This window comes from Macrosteles quadrilineatus, unplaced genomic scaffold (genome assembly GCF_028750875.1).
Source record: "Macrosteles quadrilineatus isolate MER2022 unplaced genomic scaffold, UCM_ALF_1.0 Scaffold_1013__1_contigs__length_22562, whole genome shotgun sequence".
NCBI classification, from domain to species: Eukaryota; Metazoa; Arthropoda; class Insecta; order Hemiptera; family Cicadellidae; genus Macrosteles; species Macrosteles quadrilineatus.
The window spans coordinates 1-22,240 of record NW_026543606.1 but is presented as its reverse complement, the minus strand read 5'-3'; the positions used below and the strand labels follow the sequence as shown (position 1 = coordinate 22,240).

The 22,240-nt window shown below is 34.2% G+C and overlaps 1 protein-coding gene across 1 annotated transcript; it reads right to left on the bottom strand.

Annotated features, from left to right (window-relative positions):
* Window positions 1–201: 201 nt before the first annotated feature.
* LOC128982701 (uncharacterized) lies at window positions 202–17,280 on the bottom strand (the record flags this gene model as incomplete). Its single annotated transcript, XM_054401641.1, has 7 exons — window positions 17,150–17,280; window positions 11,743–11,902; window positions 7,910–8,186; window positions 6,034–6,269; window positions 5,135–5,237; window positions 2,262–2,374; window positions 202–330 (listed from the first exon to the last, which is right to left on the bottom strand). Coding segments are annotated over exons 1-7 (1,149 nt in total), but the record flags the coding sequence as incomplete, so codon positions are not given.
* Window positions 17,281–22,240: the final 4,960 nt, after the last annotated feature.

Here is a 22,240-nt window from a genome sequence, read left to right as displayed (position 1 = left end):
CATTGACTGAAATACAATATGGCTGCAGTTAATGAGCCGACATCTTGAATCCTGAATCGGGAATGCAATGCAAACCCACTTAAAAGAGAATACCGTACACAAAGCACAAAGAGTAATACCTCTGTAAACATGGACATCACTATATATACATATATCAACAATAAATAGTTAAGAGTTTGATTGATATTACTAAACACCTACAAAGTCTGGTGCTATTCCTCCGTAAACTATTCTTGGTTTAGTTAGAACTTTGAAAATGTTGGCCTTGTCAAAGCTAAAGCAGAATCCAGCGTTGACAATTGCATGGTCATTTTGGGCTCTTCTTAATACCTGTGGAAAGTAATTAAACATTAAGACAAGAGTTGCAATAACAACCTCAAAAATAAAACCTAGGTTGATAAATTGTATTTGTATTTGTATTCACTTTTGTTATATATTTGGTAATCTGTCATTAAATCAAAGTTGATTTGTATTTCACTTTAATAGATATCTGGGATACAAGCTATAATCATACTTACTTTTACTTTCTACCTCTATACATAGTATTGAGAAAGTATTGTTTTTGTAAAAAATTTCGAGTTTGAGTTTTGACTGGATATATCCATTTTGGGTCCCCCTGAACCCAAAAAAGTGGTTTTCAAAGTGATTTCTTTGTGTGTGTGTGTGTGTGGGTGTGTCTGTGTGTGTGGATATGGGTACAGAGCTACCACACCTGTAGTGCGATTTTGATTAAATTTCATATGTAAGTTCAAATTTAAATCCATGGTATCTCCAAGAATTTTTTTAATTTTTTGTAAATTTTGATTTTTAATGGGGATTTTCCCATAACAAACCATAAAATAACAAAAAAATCGGATTTTCTAAAAAATGGCCCAAACAATTTTGATGAAAATTTAGTATGTTAAAAGTCCTTTAGATTACGAACAAAATGGTACAAATCCCAAAACTTTTCAAAATTTATTGTGTCTTTATGTTATTTTCCCATAAAGTTACAACAAATCTGATTTTGGAAAAAAAACACGGTTTTGATTAAAATTAATGTGTTATGTTCCTTATGATTCTAAACAAAATAATGTAACCCCCATTACTGTAACAATTACATCTCAAAAGTTATTGCAACTTTTGTGATTTTTCTTACAAACCTATATTTATCCCCACTGCTTACCCACGATAAAGGTTGTTTACAAGCTTATGGGAGAAAGTATGTGTCAGATTACTGATACCGTTTATTTTACATTCCTGTGATTGTGAAAAAAGAGATTTCAATTTCAAATAGCAACCATACTTATATTTCCTTAATAGACAATTATTGTGATAAAAATGTAAAAATTGCACTTTTATTTTTAATGGTTAAAAAACGTTATAAGACCTTTATAAATTGCAGTCCACAATATTATTAAGGCTGCCAATCTAATACACAGTTTTGTGTGCAAATTATAGGTATTCTAAAATACGAGGCATGTTTTTTAAGTAAGCCCGTTTTTTAATTTCTCCGTTCCAGCGCTGCGATTTATATTTTGGACATTTGCGCTGTGTATGTGCATATATTGGCAAGCCTGCGCCGGAAATTCGGCAACAATTGGCCGTGTTTACATCTGGTTTCAACATTTTTAAATGGTGCCGCCAACTGAGACTGCCGCCGACTGTGAAGTGCAATTCAAGTGTAATTCGATTTTAAAGTGCTAAAGGTGTGAAATCTATTGAAATTCATTGACAGATTAGTGAAGGGTATGGCGTGAACATTATGAGTAAAGGAAACTCATAGAATAATGATGAGATCGTAAACCATCTGTTCTCTCTCACTTTTTTATTGACTTTACGTACCAATTCAACAGTAATGACATGGCCACCCAGCGTTGCTCATCATGAACATTGGTGCGGCCGTCTTTAAATGCCCTTACCCACTTTCGTACCATCACGCCACTCATAATGTTCTCGCCATACACTTTACTAATCTGTCGATGAATTTCAATGGCTATCACACCTGTAGCACTTAAAAATCTAATTACAGCGCGCACTTCACATTCGACAGCAGTCTCATAATTTGTGGCACCATTTTGAATGCTCGAAACCGAATGTAAACATGGCCAATTGTTGCAGAATTTCTGGCAAAGGCTTGCCAATAGATGCACATAGGCCCTACACAGCGCAAATGTCCAAAATGTCAATCGCAGCGCTGGAACGGAGAAATTTAAAAACGGTACTTACTTAAAAAACATGCCTCATAATAAAACCATATTGATGACCTTGTAAGTCCTAACAACATAAGTGCAGTCAAGAGGAGGAAATACTATGTTTGTGATGATTTTCTTGTACATATCTGTGGCTAGGAACTCAGGGAATGAAACTGTTAACATCTCACCGCTTCCAGAATCTGAAACCAAATTACCGGTACCTTATCTGTAGGTATCAGACTAAAAAAATAATGCTGCTGTATGTCTAAATCCTGATCTTTTTATAGAGAAACATGGACTTTCACACCATAAACCATAGAAGTTTATTTTGCAATTTGCCGTTCTAAAAATTTAGCAGTCCCTTCTGTTATTGGAATTTATATGGCACAATGTTATTTTCAACCATTTGAATGATAGTAGAACCATAATGATAGGTATAGATTTTTCCACTTAGTATGTTCAGGGCAAAAGATATTAAATATTTTTACTGGAATCAGCTTAATGAAACTTTAGTATGAGAATAATTAATTTAATTAATTGTAATTTCTCACAATAATTTATGTACTCTTATGGTATAACTGGATTCAAAGGTGCAAAATTGGCAACGCTGTAAACTACAAAAACTCTTCAAAAGCCAGGACTAATTTACAATTTTAATTTATCTCCCCATGCGTTACACATTTACCATACTATCATCAATGATAGTAATAGTAGTAATTGATTCTCATTCTCAAAATTGTCTGGATTGCCAAGTTATAGTGCTCTCCTTCAAATATGAAGGTCACTTGTTTTTGTTTGATTCCAAGTGAGATCCTTTCTGGTCCCAAATATTTTTTTGATGGGTTATCAATTAATTAATTAGGTACTAGAGAACCCGTTCGGCTCAATGAGCCGCATAGTATGAAACATAACGCCGCGGAAAACGTTATGCTTGAATTCGACCAATTCTGGTTACATCTTAAAGTTGTTTAAACACTTGTTAGAAACTAATTTTAAATATCTCTATTTGCGTCGTCAAGGTTCACCTACATTCACCTACCTACATTATTTCTGCTCTCGGTTTCAACTGATAACTTCTAATGAATGCTAAACGATCTGCTTCACTTCGAGTTAACATGTTGCAACAAAGTTTTTCCAGCATTAAAAAATAAAGAAAACTGTTGCCTTATTGATAAACTGTATTAAGTCATTTAAGTTGGGTCATTTTATTTCTTTGATTTGAGACATCCCCCTAATCAAACAAATTTTTTTCTGTAGAGAATCCTGAAAAGTGGGGTGATATATCAACCATTCCATGTGCTCCATTTTTTACTTACAAACTCTGGGTTACCAACTGGACAGCCATAATCTGCTTTGAATAGGTTAAAGTAGCAACACTATTGAAAGTTGGTATTTTAACGTGATGTCTGTCAGTCACAGAATATGCCCCGCATGAAAACGTTCTCACATTGTTCAGTGGAGTTTTTCTTTATACCTGTCCCAAAGTTTTGAAAGTATGGATTCATTTGTCGAAATAGGTTGGATTACTAACTCTTGTAGCTATAAGATTTAGATAACAATTTCCATTTTCTCTTTTTGAACAGCGTATATTATTTTCGTCTCCTGAATCATAATAAAAATAAACTTGACCGTATCAACTCGATCATTGACACTAATTCCTTCACTCATGCTTGTTCTAATATTGCCGCTAAATCTTTGAGCAAATGTGTTTTTGAAACTTCTTATTTTTGACTTGAAATGTCTGTTTTGTGTTGGTGAATTCAGTCAAAAAACGTTGTATAAGTTTGTTCAAGGAACTGGCAACATAACCTAGAAGTAAACAATCCATTTGCGTTTTTTTTTTTCAATTAAAGTATAGCGATTAATACAAAAGTTTCCAATAAAAACATAAGGTCCGCCAAGATTTGGTATAATCTTACTACTTGAACTTATCATAGTCAAGGCATTATTATTGTTTGTACTATATGTTTTGAGATCTGTCAGTGTCAGAAGTAAACATTTCTCGCATGCATTCATTTGATCTGACATTAGGCAAGTTTACTTTACCATTGTGACAACAGAATGTGTTTCGTATATTTTTTCATTTCCAAAGTAAGTTGCATAGCAGAACTGGCAAATATTATTCATCTCACCAAGTGAATGTGTATCTGGATGGGTACCTGTTAGAGACCTCTCTTTTTCTACTCTCCTCATACGCATAAGATATCTTATTATTAATTGTTTCCTCCTCCCTGAAAACGGGGGGATATTTCTTCTTTGAACTTGAGGCATTTTCTGTTCTTGCAACAAAACTGATTAACTGTTTAACTTGGTCTTAACCTACTCAATATTACAAACATTAATATTTACTCCCAAAAAGCTAATGGGTAATAAAAAGTTTCTTTTTATAAACAGCTTTTTTTTGTTTTTAAATTTGTTCTGTGTATTTCTTATGGAGAAAATCCGACCTTTGAGAGGGTCTCACACCCTAAAGAGTAGGAATTTTAAAATTCTAAAACCTTATTGCAAAACTACATATTAAGACAAATCTTTTGACACCTTAAACGTTTAAATCGGTCCATAAATAAGGGAGGAGTTGTGTTAACAAAAAACGGCTTCACGTATTATATATATAGATAGATAGATATAGATACTATTTAACCAAAGGTTGATGTTAGATAATAACAATATAAGGATTTGGATCATTCACTAAAAATAATTTAGAAAATGTCAATACCATTTATAAAAAGTTAAATATAACAGTAACGTAAGATTTTTATTTGCATTTACATAATATGTGTAGCTCCGAGCATAGATAATTTTTATTTAATGTATCTAAACTGAACATTGCTCTGTCTCAAGCTAACTATCACCAGTGTGTGTCTAAGTATATTTCAAAAACCGAGCATATAAATTACTATCACTATCTCTAAAATTATTTAACTCACTTTCTTAATTATTACTTTTCACCTTTAACTTACCAATAATCAGCTTGGCTCCAACTGTCTCATATATTGTAAAAAGATCAGAAGGAAATTTTGGATATTGGTGCTTGAAAAATAGGTTTCCAGCCAATGTGCCAACCTGTAAAAAGTGATTCTCCTTGGTACAAACATGGTCTCAAACTATCTTAAAGCACGGTAATATATCCACCAATCAATGAATTAATTCTGAGATGGGGACACTACCTAGGTGCGTATTCAACCCAAATATGAGCGAAGGATGAGTGTAGACTGTAGAATGATGTGAGATGATCGGTGTAGCTTTGTTACTGACTAAGATCAGCTGATTCATCAGTCAGGGTCATTTATTTAAAGCCCAATGATCAGGAACGTTGACTATGGATAGCCAGTATAACAATGACCTTACAGAAGTTGAATTGAACAACCTACAGAGTATGCTGATGTAAATTTTATCATGAAATGAGTATGACTCCATTGGCTAATAAAGAGAAGTAAATTTTTAGAAAGGATTAAAGCCTATAAATAGTTAATCCCATGTGATGTCGTGGAACGGAAACGCAAGGTAAGAGCTTTCACACTCTGCCTTCACCAAGAATCCTATAAAAGCTAAGAAACCCAGGTTTTGAGTCATAGCTTGACAATAACTGCATGGGTTCTAGCAATTTTAAATAGCAATCTAATAAGTCATACATAATATATGTATCCTGTGATAATGGAGAAATCACAATCTACACCTACAATAACAGCGAAATTGTGAACACCTACTAACAACTCCTCCTGTGGTCTGGTCAGTTCTTAGACAATGGTGTAGCACTAGAAACTTCCTGACTACACCACTGATAAACTCTGACAGCTTAATATTGAGTGATTTATAATATCACTTTGATTGAGTGATAATATCAAGTGTAAACGCTTACATTTCTCACTGGAATGTGCGCCACTTTCTCCATGTGCCTTCTAAGAGTGGAGAGGTACTTAAACTGTGCAGGTTGTAACGTGGCTACAGCATCAAACAGCCGCATTGTGTCTGTCAGAGTCATGTTGGCTCCCAACACTAGACTGTCTCCATCAAACCTGTGACTCCGCAGTGTTGCCACTCCGTTAACATCAATGTACGTCTCCGGGGGAGCAGGGTACTTGTCCTCTAGGATACCTGCAATATATAAATTAGCTGAGTGGCTAAATCAAATCACTACCGATACACTTAACTATATTTAGCAACCTTTATTTTACAGCTAATTCAAAAATGTCACAAGCCCTATTTTGGGGATGTACACCAAGTCGCGGTTATGCCCAAAAAGTACTTCATAACATGCCATAAAGGTGTGCCGAGTTTAGTTTTTCTAGTTTGGTCCGTTAAAAAATTAACAGGGGGTCTCCAGACTTTTTACTAACCCTGTATAAAGGTGTTTGTTAATAATGTTAACTGTTATTTATTTAGTATTCTATAAAGTAAACAATAAATTAAATAGATTGATATATTTATAGTTATAGTTCGGCTGCTTAGAAAACAACCTCCTCCAGCATTGGTTTAGCATTAGCTCGCAGGTCGTTTTCTAAGCGGCCGAGCTATAGTAGGTAAGGCCATACATTCAATCTAATACATAATTATATGAAAATAAACTCAAATAAACCTTAGATTTCCCACATGCCTCTGTCTTCTGATATAGATGCTTGTAATATATTTAATATCCACACACATTAAAAACTAAAAAGTAGAAAATAAATTATAAATAAAAAACTTGTTAAAACAAAACGTTTTCAAACCCACTAAAAAGTATAAAATAATTTATAAATAATATAAATATGTGGAGATTATAAATACTTTTAAGATTTAAAACGAAAAACGTGGGGTGCATGCAATTGATAATAATACTTCAATAGGTGAAGGTAATTGTAAATTACCTATTGCATGCACCCCACGTTTTTCGTTTTAAATCTTAAAAGTATTTATAATCTCCACATATTTATAAATTATTTTGTACTTTTTAGTGTGTTTGAAAACGTTTTGTTTTAAAAAGTTTTTTATTTATAATTTATTTTCTACTTTTTAGTTTTTAATGTGTGTGGATATTAAATATATTACAAGCATCTATATCAGAAGACAGAGGCATGTGGGAAATCTAAGGTTTATTTGAGTTTACCTAATGTATTTATTTTATCTAACTTTAAGTAATGTATTTATTTTATCTAAAAACTGCTGTTATATAAATCTTTTATCTTTATGTAATATATTTATGTTATTTAAAAATAACATAATGACGCATTCATGTACGATGTATCTGTACGTTCTGAATAAAGATTTGATTGATTGATTGATTGGTTGATTGATATCTTATCTTATTCAGGGAACATCATCTATACTTAGTGGGAGTGTCGATTTTCTTTCAAAATGTTTTTGAGTCCATGACGAGACTAATGGTTCTATAGGAGAAGGAGATAGAAGATGAATAGAAGTAGGAGGTACGGTAAGGTATAGGAAGGTAAGGAATACATCAATGGGCTCAGTTTGAACTATCTCGCTTGGATGTCTCAGGATGAGCTTGATGGAGACCTTTAATTTACGGACAACCCTGTATATTTTAATAAGCTAAGATTAATCCTCTTATGAAATTTCAAGTATTAAATGTATTAATAAAACGATTATTACATACAGGGACGAGGTTTGAGGTATAAAATATGAAGACTGTGGCTCAGCCTTTGCAGGAAATTTTACTTATCTTTTACATAAATAATTTTCTCATTTTTTTCATTGTCCTTTTCAAATTTGACGATAATCTTTATGGATATTACCTTGAGCTGTGTTCCCTCCAACTAACATGTATGTGCCTTCAATCATTGAAAAAATTTCAAATATTTCTTCAATCGACGAGACTTTATACCAGCTGCTATTTCGGTGAAGAGAAATAGACACTTTGGGAGAAGCAAGAGCTACTTCTGCAAAATGGTGTTCAAGATTTTCATCTTCCTCTGACTCCTGCTTACATTTGAAGTCTTTGCCATTTGGAATATGAAGTTTACACAGATTTTCACAAGGTTTTCCACTTTTAGTGCATATCTTCAATAAGTCCTAAAATAACAAACAGCATGTGCATTGACAGTTTTAAATGACAAACTCAGAACCCAAGGAACTTCAGACACCAAAATAATGAGAGAGGTATGCTGAACACTCCCCAAGCATAAGTTAACCAAAATCCCAAGCACAGTGTAGTTCTTAACTTGACAATCAGGTTCACATGACTATGCTATAGTTTTGCTCAATTTTAAAACGTTTTTATTAGGTCGCTTTCTTGTCCGCTACAAATTTTGCAACCGATTTTATACTAACTTCCCGATGAGCTAGGGACTTGAAACTTGAAACATATCTCACAAATGGAAGACAATGCAATATTATACAATTTAATTTTCATATTTCCCTTGGGCTACGCCCCATGGGCTTGTTTTTATTAAATCGATTTCTTGCAAATTTTGATACTTCCCGATGAGCTAGAGACTTGAAATTTGAAACATAGCTCACAAATGGATGTAATTGCAATATTATATCATTTAATTTTCATATTTCCTTTCGGGCTACGCCTCATGGGCTTGTTTTTATTAGCTCGCTTTCCTACAAATTTTGATATCAATTTTAAACGATGTTCCCGATAAGCTAGAGACTTGAAATTTGAAACATAGCTCACAAATGCATAACAATGCAATATTATATCATTTAATTTTCATATTTCCCTTGGGCTACGCCCCATGGGCTTCCAAATTTTTCAAGTTTACATTTTGAAAGGATGTAAATATATCAACTAATTTAAGTCAGCTGTAAATACTTAAATTTGACAGTTCGAAGAGCAGAGGTTAAGAGGTACAGGTTATGCTCCCAAGAGATTCTTTATACAAACAAACATTTCAAAATAAAGATAAACAATCTGATTGCAGGTATCAAGGTGTTTGTAAATAATGTCAATTTTTGTTTATTTAGTATTCCATAAAGTAAACAATAAATATTTCGAGTGAATGCATTGCAGAGAAGTACTATATTTCAGAAAAATTGCGATTAAATAGATTGATATATTTATAGTTTAGGCCATACATGCAATCTAATACATAATTATATGCAAAGAAACTCAAATAAACCTTAGATTTCCCACATGCCTCTGTCTTAATCTGATATAGATGCTTGAAATAGATTTAACATGCACACACATTAAAACTAAAAAGTATAAAATAATTTATAAATAAAAAACTTTTTTAAACAAAACGTTTTTAAACGCCCTAAAAAATAGAAAATAATTTACAAATAATTTATAAATATGTTGAGAGAGTATAAATACTTGTACGATTTAAAATGAAAAACGTTGGGTGCATGCAATTAATTGATAATAATACATTAGTTCAGTAGGTGAAGGTAATTGTAAACTATCTATTGCAAGCACCCCACGTTTTTCGTTTTAAATCGTACAAGTATTTATACTCACTCAACATATTTATAAATTATTTGTAAATTATTTTCTACTTTTTAGGGCGTTTAAAAACGTTTTGTTTAAAAAAATTTTTTAATTATAAATTATTAAGACATAGGACATGTTTATTTCCAGTTTTGGTTACTTTAAAACACGTTCGCTACGTACCGCAATAGTACAAAATTTTTCATTCATATGGACCAACGACGCACATATGCGACGGCCGGTTTCTACTCATATACTGCCTAGCAAATATATACATATATATAGCATACATATTTCACATTAAAATAGACTGTACGTCGCATATTTGTGTCAGTGTTCCAATGTTATGAAAACGCTTATATCTTTGTAACAGTCTATTTGAAGGCCTTGAATTCTCTGCAGTGGTCTACAGGGATGTCTGTCCGACAACTGCGTCGCTTGGTCTGTGGATATGATGATTGGTGACGTCATATGATAGTTGGAAAAACTGTTTTTAGCGAATTTCCCATATAGGGAATAAGCTATTACCGTAGTACTCATGGTAAGACCTGGACCCGGGACCGATTTAATTTTTTGTTTTGAGGTCCCTTGAGGCCAAAAACACCATCCGTTCAAATTCATATATATATATATATGTGTCCGTTAGCGCGATAACTCGAGCAAAAATCATCCGATTTTGATGAAATTTGGTACAAACGTGTAAACATACGTTTATTCAAACGAGTTCGCGAACGAGCATGATCGGACTATGGGAACAGGGGTTTATGGGGGGTTTTATTGGGCAAAAAATGGGTTTTCCCATTGTTGTCCCTAAAAACTTAAAATTTAGCATTTTCTTTCCAAACTATTTTGTAGAGCTTAAAAAAACAAATAATTTAGTATATTGAAGCGTTATTATGCGCTTAATGGTTACGGAGAAAATTCAAAAAAACTGTGAATTTAAAATTCCCATGTTATTATTCTAACGGAGAATAAGTAAACTGTTGTAGTTTGCTTGTTTATGATCATATTTTGATCAAATTTGGGAAATGCATTTATTTCATACTAAACTATTAACATTTTACAAAAAACACCTTTTTACCCTCCATGTTGCAACAAACCTAAGTACTCATTAAACTAATGTTATTTAAATAGGGAAGAAACGTGATATTTTTAAGGAGACATTTTAGGCCACGTTTATGCACCAAGAGCGGGAGCAGGGCGATAGCGGGCCCGCTCGATCCCGCTGTAAAAATTTTGTCAAAATTGTGCAAGCGATAGCGATAGCGGTTGGTCAATGGAGAATGGAAGGGGGACACAGTCTTGCCAACTCAAACTCTGCCAAATAATTAACACAACTATTTGTCCTAAGTGCACGTGCGCGTGGGTCAGGTTGGCAATCCTGGCTGCAGCCGCTCCCGCTCCCGCCGTGCATAAACAGTCCCATTTGACTCAATGTAGTTGAAAAGCGCTCTATTCCAAGCAACCGCTGCGATTTCTAACTACACAGCAGGCGAATTAGAAACCGCAGCGGGAGGTCAACCGCTACCGCTTTCGCTCTTCGTGCATAAACAGTCCCATTTAACTCAATGGTGTTAGAAATCGCTCCCACTGTCGCTACCGCTACCGCTCTTGGTGCATAAACGGGGCCTTAGTGTAAATCCAATCAGGCAAATGGAAATTCGCTTAGTCTGCAGGTTTGCTGCGGCGGGGGTATTTAAAAGTACAACTGGATTAAAAATTCCTCCCAAGCATTCATTACATATCCTTTCTTACAATTCTTCAAAATACATAGATTATCCTCCATTTTTCCTATTGAGTGTCCATTTTGTAATAGATGTTGTGCGACATTTGATCTTTCTGGTTTGTTGTTTCTCCATGCAGATATGTGATTTTTGAAGCGGTTGACGAAGTTCACAGTCTGTCCAATGAAGAAGCTATCACAATCGTTACAATTGATTTTGTAGATGCCCGAAGCGTCGAATCTGTTACAATCTACAATTTTACAGGTTTTCACCTGTGGTCTGTGTGTACTGTTAACCAAGTGATAGAGGGTCTGTGTAAGATTAAATTGTATACCTAGGTCCGTGGCAATGACCGCGGCGTCGCCTGTAGTTATTTGTAAGTGAAAGTTTGGTGATGTTGCTCTTATTGTGTCCAATATATATCAGACTGTAGAGCTCAAACTATGGTATAAGATGGGAATATTACCTCAATATCATTTATCTTATCCATCACAGCGGGAGGGCTGTCCTCGGCAAAACTTTTAAAAGCATCCAAGATCGGTCGATATCCTGTACATCTGCAATTGTTGCTTCCAAAGGATTCTTCAATATCTCTCATTGACATGTTCTTATTGGATTTTAGTAAACTAAAAATAAATAAATTGCTTTAACAAATGATTATTGCACATCAAAATGTGTCAATCCAAAAACTTTTTAAGTCTTTTGGTAGGCCTACTCAATTTGGTAAGAAACAGAAGAGTTTGCAGAATTAATAAAATGTCCAATTGATAAAATGTGCATGGCTTCTAAAGCCAGCTTTCAGGGACACTTTAAGCAGTAAAAATGTCAATATTTTCAATACCCATTTTTGGACATAAGTTTAAAATAAAATGAAACAATAAAGCCTGTGTTTACACGAGGCCAGTAGAGCAGGCAGGTTACCTGACTCTTAGAGTATTTCAAGTTACCTGACTCTTAGAGTATTTCAAGTTACCTGACTCTTAGAGTATTTCAAGTTACCTGAGGCAAGTAACCTGCCTGCCAAATGTCTTCCTGTAAATACGGCTTAAGTTTTCTTTCAGATAGGTATATATCCAAAAAGCTAAGCCATTTAAGTTCAACTATGCTCATGACTCAAACATTAAAAACTCAACGATTCTCAAGGAAGAAATCAGTAAAGAGCAATCATCGACCCTCAATTCAGATTTACAGTCTGAAACGCCACATCACAGCTTCAAGAAAAATATAATTTTTTTCATTTTAACCAAAATTGTTATGTCTTTGATTGAACAACCCGCATTATGACTGTAGCCTATATAACATCTGTTCCAGTGTTTTCAAGAAGTTAAGGCAAATTAAGTGTACGGTTTAAGAGACAACATAAATAGCAGTACTGTACATCCATGAGTGAAAATTTTGAAATATACGTTTATATGTCCCTGGCCTTTTACTTCGTGATACTGAATATGTAGTTTATCATTATGTGTTTTATATTTTTTGGGACGGGGCAGCATATTACACACAATTATTTGGCTTTAAATATGTTCGAAGTATTTTATTTTTATTTTTAAAGTCTCGAAACTCACGGCCATCACGTGTCCCTAGGGTACATTTTGCAACTTTCATGCTGTTTTTAGAATAATTATTCATGCCGAAATATGTAACGTAATATTTTTATTACATCAATAGTTATTAAACTTATGAAAAAGGAGCATATGATAATTTTGTTTTCATTGTAAACTGACTACCATGACTAAATAGGTCTGTCCCTCGATTTGACGTCATGACCATTAGGGAAAAATTTGCAACTTTGGAGCACGACAGTGGCAAGCCTGGTGTCGATGGAGTCAGTTGGTTTTAGAGTTTTAGAGACTAGTTTGGGGTGTAGGTTAGGATTGTAGTGCCGGTGGTTTCGAGTTGAAAGGAGGAATTACAAGATTAATAAAGGCAAGTTTGTTTTTTTTTTTTATTTTGGTGTGTCCATGACCGTACGGAGTCATTCGATGAAGTAGACATATGGTGTTAATTTTTGTTTATAAGATATATCAATTGCTAGATTAACCTAGAAGTCCACTTTGTATCCTCGAACATGAGGTGCAGGGCTACCGCCAGAACCGAGCCAAATAACACGTAATGTCAGGACCAAAGTTTCACGACCATCGCGGGTTTTTCACGACCAATCCAGCCTTATGGATTATACTGTGTTTGGTCGTGACAATAACTTAAATATCATTGTAAATTGAACAGTTTAGTTCAATTGAAACACATATTTTTATTATAACCAACAGTATAATTGAAGGATTGTTTAGAAAGATTTAGATTACTCCAGAAAATTCACCACCGTACCGCTTGTCCCTGACCATCACGTTTATGATTTCTATCATACAAATTTCAAAAATTAAAATATCATCATATTTCAATGTTTTATACACAAAAGAAGCACACCTCCATAAAAACATAACGATTTCTCGGGTCTCAGGTAAGTTTTTTCAGAGTTATACAAATTTAAAAAAGATTATATTGGCTTTTTTCAATTTTTTGAGATTTTATTTCTAGAAAGACCAAATATAACAAAAGCTTAGTGAGCTGTTTATTGTATAATGGCCTTAAAAGTAAATTAATTAATAGCAAAACACAGTTATAAAAATAATATTAACTATTTTTAATATTCAGTTTTATGTCCGTGATGGTCATGACAAAATTTTGTGTTTTTCCATCAAAGATGCTCTATTAATAAAAAATCACCAAAGATATTGTGTTACCATGGACATTTTATGAAATTTCAAATGTAAATGAAATAAAAAAAAACAATAAAAGTTTCAAAAAACGGAACAAAAATTTTAAAAGTGCTTTTCCTGAAAACGTACGTTTCAAAATTTTCACTCCCATTTGTCACAAGAGATTGTAAAATATTATTTTACAGAGAGACAATAGATTAAGCAACACAATTAAATGCGTCCCTATTTCAGGTTAAAGAGTTTTTAATCATCTACCTAACAGCTGTAAGGGACTTGCCTCTATTTCAAGATCCATTGTAGTAAGTGGTAAAGGAGTGGTTGCTATATAACTTACTAGCAGAGTACCCGTCCTTCGTACGGGGTTGGCATATAAGTATAAATGCTTATTGTAGTTATGGGAGAGGACACGGTTTAAGAAAATTTTGTCTTTTAATTTATACGGTATCCTATAGTGTCCTACAGTATCTACCATAGCCCTAATTTTCTACCACTGCACCTAAACCATGAAAAAAAGTTAAGTTCTCATTGTGTACCACAACTTTTTGTCACATTACTTGTCACAAACATCCATCCATCCATCCATACATCCAAACTTTCTTACTTATAATATTAGTAGGATAAGTAAACTGTTGTAATATTGCTTGTTTATGGATCAATTTTTATCAAACTTGGCAAATGTATTTATTTCATAGTAAGCTAATGATATGTTCCTTAAAATCACACTTCGTTGCCCTCCCTGTAGGCAGCAAAAACCTAGGTACTCGTTAAACCTAATGTTATCGTTGGTGCAATTAGTAGCGCCATTTGAACAGCTACTGCAAATCAGCGCTACTATTCTATTTGCTAGCAGCTATACCCGGGCCTTGCATCGGGGTCAGTATGCAAAAGAGACAATGTTGGTTCTTAGAAACATGCCAAATGGTTTTCCAAATGCCAAATTTAGAAACAAAATTTAACTGTACTACTTAACTTGATAATAGTACGTTTTTGTTAAATCTTACTGTGATTACTTATTTATGCTACCTACCATACAAAACCAAAGATAGATTTTAAGGTATAATAAAAGAATGTATTTCATGGTTTGCACTGTAAACGAAAAACTATCACAATAAACCTCATAAAACTCAGAATAAGAGCCTAGATTGATAGGGCAATGATTATAGAATCTTAATTATTTCCTATATCCATGAACAATTTTTTTACAACGAATTATTCCCTCTAAAATATTATTACAGCATTTCACAAATATTAGAACAGACTCAGTATAATAGATCATAAACATAAACAAATGAAGTAACTAAAAGATTCATATACTAATGAAATTCAAATTATATTAACATATGGTTTGACAGCTCCATTTAAGTAATGTCAAATAATGTTTACATTCGGGCTAGTGACATCATTATTTTAAATTTATAATCCTTACCTTCTCTGTTCTAATATTCGTGCAGTATTTAATATGTTTGAACCAGCTGTGTGGAAATATGAAATCAACATTCATTTGACAGTTAGTTCTGCTTGTTTACATTTTTAAACTTTGTAGGTTTGTTCTTTGTTACCATGGATACCATCAATCAATATTTACTTTTAAATCTCTCACCTCAAATTTTTGAAAGCCCACGGGGCAGAGCCCTAGGACAATATCGAAGCGGGAATAGTTCTATATGTATCCTCGGAGCTGTAGCTTCATTTGTGTGCAATTTGAGCCCAGTCGGTTCAGTAGTTTTTGAGATTACCTCATACAAACACATACAGACACCACCTCTTCTTTATAATAGTACTAGCAGAGTACCCGTCCTTCGTACGGGGTTGGCATATAAGTATCAAATGCTTATAGCAGTTATGAGTGAGGACATGGTTTAAGAAATTTCGGTTCTTTTTGAAGTTCGTTCGCTACGCTCACTCACCTTTAGGTTGGAGCTCGTTCGCTGCGCTCACTTTCCTTCAGTTTAGCTCGTTCGCTACGCTCACTTGCCTTCAGGTTAGCTCGTTCGCTACGCTCACTCGCCTCCAGGTTGAAGTTCGTTCGCTACGCTCACTCACCTTTTGCTGTTGTCATAAATGTAAAAGAAATAATAGTGCTAGTGCTGCACCCTGTTGGTAATCCTTGTAACTTTTAATGCTATTGAACATCATAGAACAGAACCAACTTGTTTAATTGAAACAGCTGTTAAGATTCATTAATTCCATTTCTCATAAGGTTAACATGGGAAACTCCAGAGCCACTGGGGCGGAGCCCCGAAGGATTTTTGGGATAAAAATATGCCTATATGTTAATCGGGAATGTGAGCTATCATCATGCCAAATTTCAGCCCGATCCGACCAGTAGTTTTTGAGATTAGCTCATACAAACACACACACAGACACCACCTCTTCTTTATAATAGTATAGATAGATAGATAGATTTTTATAATCTAGTTGAATTATCTATGTAATCTGCTTTTATTTTAGGGAACAATTTACACTGTGCTGAATGGTCCAATTGTCTGAATTTGCATGGGGTTTCTTTTATTTTGATTTTGCATGGTTTTGTTATTCTTCCTTAGTTGTGATCATTGACTAGTAGATACTGAGAAGTGTATTAATAGTCAATGGTTGTGATACAAGATGGACTGATATGTAATGTGACATTTTACCATCACTGTATGTTGAAGGAACAAATAAAATAATTTAATCATCTTCCCACTTTAGATAAACAGTAGACATAATTTAAAACCATTGTAGAATAAACCTTGTCTACAGATGTGCTACAACAGACCTAGATCCACGGCCACCTTTAACTACAGGCTGCAGCCTGGTAGAATTGGCAACGTCGCAAGTAGGGTTGTTTTGTGTCAGACGTCCCATAAGATAACATGGCAGACAGGTAACATCACCTCATTAATTCGCACCTTATTGATTTAAATTTAAATTTATGAACATAAATTTATTAAAATATTGAAAATAAAACATACAGAATTGAAAACCAAAACAATATGAATTAAAAAACTATATCTGTACATTTAAAGCGGAGTCAATATTTCCATAGTCCAGTAACCAAGCTTTTGTAAATACACAAATTAATACCATTAGCTGCTTCCAACCCTACTTGCGACGTTGCCACTTCGAAGTCGATGTGGCCTGGAGTTAAAGGCGGCCGTACCTAGAGCAGAATACCTGTACATGGCCATGACCCAGCCAGGAGAACAGAAGCCACACTGAGTGCCATAGAACTGTGCTAGTCTTGTTTGTACAGGATGGTAGCCCTGCTGTCTGCTGCCAATGCCTTCCACTGTTGTCACTGACATGCCTTGACATGCGTACACAGGATACAGGCACTGGTCATATATGTTTCACTGGTCATATATGTGTACGCATGTCAAGGCATGTCAGTGACAACAGTGGAAGGCATTGGCAGCAGACAGCAGGGCTACCATCCTGTACAAACAAGACTAGCACAGTTCTATGGCACTCAGTGTGGCTTCTGTTCTCCTGGCTGGGTCATGGCCATGTACAGGTATTCTGCTCTAGGTACGGCCGCCTTTAACTCCAGGCCACATCGACTTCGAAGTGGCAACGTCGCAAGTAGGGTTGGAAGCAGCTAATGGTATTAATTTGTGTATTTACAAAAGCTTGGTTACTGGACTATGGAAATATTGACTCCGCTTTAAATGTACAGATATAGTTTTTTAATTCATATTGTTTTGGTTTTCAATTCTGTATGTTTTATTTTCAATATTTTAATAAATTTATGTTCATAAATTTAAATTTAAATCAATAAGGTGCGAATTAATGAGGTGATGTTACCTGTCTGCCATGTTATCTTATGGGACGTCTGACACAAAACAACCCTACTTGCGACGTTGCCAATTCTACCAGGCTGCAGCCTGTAGTTAAAGGTGGCCGTGGATCTAGGTCTGTTGTAGCACATCTGTAGACAAGGTTTATTCTACAATGGTTTTAAATTATGTCTACTGTTTATCTAAAGTGGGAAGATGATTAAATTATTTTATTTGTTCCTTCAACATACAGTGATGGTAAAATGTCACATTACATATCAGTCCATCTTGTATCACAACCATTGACTATTAATACACTTCTCAGTATCTACTAGTCAATGATCACAACTAAGGAAGAATAACAAAACCATGCAAAATCAAAATAAAAGAAACCCCATGCAAATTCAGACAATTGGACCATTCAGCACAGTGTAAATTGTTCCCTAAAATAAAAGCAGATTACATAGATAATTCAACTAGATTATAAAAATCTATCTATCTATCTATACTATTATAAAGAAGAGGTGGTGTCTGTGTGTGTGTTTGTATGAGCTAATCTCAAAAACTACTGGTCGGATCGGGCTGAAATTTGGCATGATGATAGCTCACATTCCCGATTAACATATAGGCATATTTTTATCCCAAAAATCCTTCGGGGCTCCGCCCCAGTGGCTCTGGAGTTTCCCATGTTAACCTTATGAGAAATGGAATTAATGAATCTTAACAGCTGTTTCAATTAAACAAGTTGGTTCTGTTCTATGATGTTCAATAGCATTAAAAGTTACAAGGATTACCAACAGGGTGCAGCACTAGCACTATTATTTCTTTTACATTTATGACAACAGCAAAAGGTGAGTGAGCGTAGCGAACGAACTTCAACCTGGAGGCGAGTGAGCGTAGCGAACGAGCTAACCTGAAGGCAAGTGAGCGTAGCGAACGAGCTAAACTGAAGGAAAGTGAGCGCAGCGAACGAGCTCCAACCTAAAGGTGAGTGAGCGTAGCGAACGAACTTCAAAAAGAACCGAAATTTCTTAAACCATGTCCTCACTCATAACTGCTATAAGCATTTGATACTTATATGCCAACCCCGTACGAAGGACGGGTACTCTGCTAGTACTATTATAAAGAAGAGGTGGTGTCTGTATGTGTTTGTATGAGGTAATCTCAAAAACTACTGAACCGACTGGGCTCAAATTGCACACAAATGAAGCTACAGCTCCGAGGATACATATAGAACTATTCCCGCTTCGATATTGTCCTAGGGCTCTGCCCCGTGGGCTTTCAAAAATTTGAGGTGAGAGATTTAAAAGTAAATATTGATTGATGGTATCCATGGTAACAAAGAACAAACCTACAAAGTTTAAAAATGTAACAAGCAGAACTAACTGTCAAATGAATGTTGATTTCATATTTCCACACAGCTGGTTCAAACATATTAAATACTGCACGAATATTAGAACAGAGAAGGTAAGGATTATAAATTTAAAATAATGATGTCACTAGCCCGAATGTAAACATTATTTGACATTACTTAAATGGAGCTGTCAAACCATATGTTAATATAATTTGAATTTCATTAGTATATGAATCTTTTAGTTACTTCATTTGTTTATGTTTATGATCTATTATACTGAGTCTGTTCTAATATTTGTGAAATGCTGTAATAATATTTTAGAGGGAATAATTCGTTGTAAAAAAATTGTTCATGGATATAGGAAATAATTAAGATTCTATAATCATTGCCCTATCAATCTAGGCTCTTAATTCTGAGTTTTATGAGGTTTTATTGTGATAGTTTTTCGTTTACAGTGCAAACCATGAAATACATTCTTTTATTATATACCTTAAAATCTATCTTTGGTTTTGTATGGTAGGTAGCATAAATAAGTAATCACAGTAAGATTTAACAAAAACGTACTATTATCAAGTTAAGTAGTACAGTTAAATTTTGTTTCTAAATTTGGCATTTGGAAAACCATTTGCATGTTTCTAAGAACCAACATTGTCTCTTTTGCATACTGACCCCGATGCAAGGCCCGGGTATAGCTGCTAGCAAATAGAATAGTAGCGCTGATTTGCAGTAGCTGTTCAAATGGCGCTACTAATTGCACCAACGATAACATTAGGTTTAACGAGTACCTAGGTTTTTGCTGCTACAGGGAGGGCAACGAAGTGTGATTTTAAGGAACATATCATTAGCTTACTATGAAATAAATACATTTGCCAAGTTTGATAAAAATTGATCCATAAACAAGCAATATTACAACAGTTTACTTATCCTACTAATATTATAAGTAAGAAAGTTTGGATGTATGGATGGATGGATGGATGTTTGTGACAAGTAATGTGACAAAAAGTTGTGGTACACAATGAGAACTTAACTTTTTTTCATGGTTTAGGTGCAGTGGTAGAAAATTAGGGCTATGGTAGATACTGTAGGACACTATAGGATACCGTATAAATTAAAAGACAAAATTTTCTTAAACCGTGTCCTCTCCCATAACTACAATAAGCATTTATACTTATATGCCAACCCCGTACGAAGGACGGGTACTCTGCTAGTAAGTTATATAGCAACCACTCCTTTACCACTTACTACAATGGATCTTGAAATAGAGGCAAGTCCCTTACAGCTGTTAGGTAGATGATTAAAAACTCTTTAACCTGAAATAGGGACGCATTTAATTGTGTTGCTTAATCTATTGTCTCTCTGTAAAATAATATTTTACAATCTCTTGTGACAAATGGGAGTGAAAATTTTGAAACGTACGTTTTCAGGAAAAGCACTTTTAAAATTTTTGTTCCGTTTTTTGAAACTTTTATTGTTTTTTTTTATTTCATTTACATTTGAAATTTCATAAAATGTCCATGGTAACACAATATCTTTGGTGATTTTTTATTAATAGAGCATCTTTGATGGAAAAACACAAAATTTTGTCATGACCATCACGGACATAAAACTGAATATTAAAAATAGTTAATATTATTTTTATAACTGTGTTTTGCTATTAATTAATTTACTTTTAAGGCCATTATACAATAAACAGCTCACTAAGCTTTTGTTATATTTGGTCTTTCTAGAAATAAAATCTCAAAAAATTGAAAAAAGCCAATATAATCTTTTTTAAATTTGTATAACTCTGAAAAAACTTACTGAGACCCGAGAAATCGTTATGTTTTTATGGAGGTGTGCTTCTTTTGTGTATAAAACATTGAAATATGATGATATTTTAATTTTTGAAATTTGTATGATAGAAATCATAAACGTGATGGTCAGGGACAAGCGGTACGGTGGTGAATTTTCTGGAGTAATCTAAATCTTCTAAACAATCCTTCAATTATACTGTTGGTTATAATAAAAATATGTGTTTCAATTGAACTAAACTGTTCAATTTACAATGATATTTAAGTTATTGTCACGACCAAACACAGTATAATCCATAAGGCTGGATTGGTCGTGAAAAACCCGCGATGGTCGTGAAACTTTGGTCCTGACATTACGTGTTATTTGGCTCGGTTCTGGCGGTAGCCCTGCACCTCATGTTCGAGGATACAAAGTGGACTTCTAGGTTAATCTAGCAATTGATATATCTTATAAACAAAAATTAACACCATATGGTCTACTTCATCGAATGACTCCGTACGGTCATGGACACACCAAATAAAAAAAAAAAACAAACTTGCCTTTATTAATCTTGTAATTCCTCCTTTCAACTCGAAACCACCGGCACTACAATCCTAACCTACACCCCAAACTAGTCTCTAAAACTCTAAAACCAACTGACTCCATCGACACCAGGCTTGCCACTGTCGTGCTCAAAGTTGCAAATTTTTCCCTAATGGTCATGACGTCAAATCGAGGGACAGACCTATTTAGTCATGGTAGTCAGTTTACAATGAAAACAAAATTATCATATGCTCCTTTTTCATAAGTTTAATAACTATTGATGTAATAAAAATATTACGTTACATATTTCGGCATGAATAATTATTCTAAAAACAGCATGAAAGTTGCAAAATGTACCCTAGGGACACGTGATGGCCGTGAGTTTCGAGACTTTAAAAATAAAATAAAATACTTCGAACATATTTAAAGCCAAATAATTGTGTGTAATATGCTGCCCCGTCCCAAAAAATATAAAACACATAATGATAAACTACATATTCAGTATCACGAAGTAAAAGGCCAGGGACATATAAACGTATATTTCAAAATTTTCACTCATGGATGTACAGTACTGCTATTTATGTTGTCTCTTAAACCGTACACTTAATTTGCCTTAACTTCTTGAAAACACTGGAACAGATGTTATATAGGCTACAGTCATAATGCGGGTTGTTCAATCAAAGACATAACAATTTTGGTTAAAATGAAAAAAATATATTTTTCTTGAAGCTGTGATGTGGCGTTTCAGACTGTAAATCTGAATTGAGGGTCGATGATTGCTCTTTACTGATTTCTTCCTTGAGGAATCGTTGAGTTTTTAAT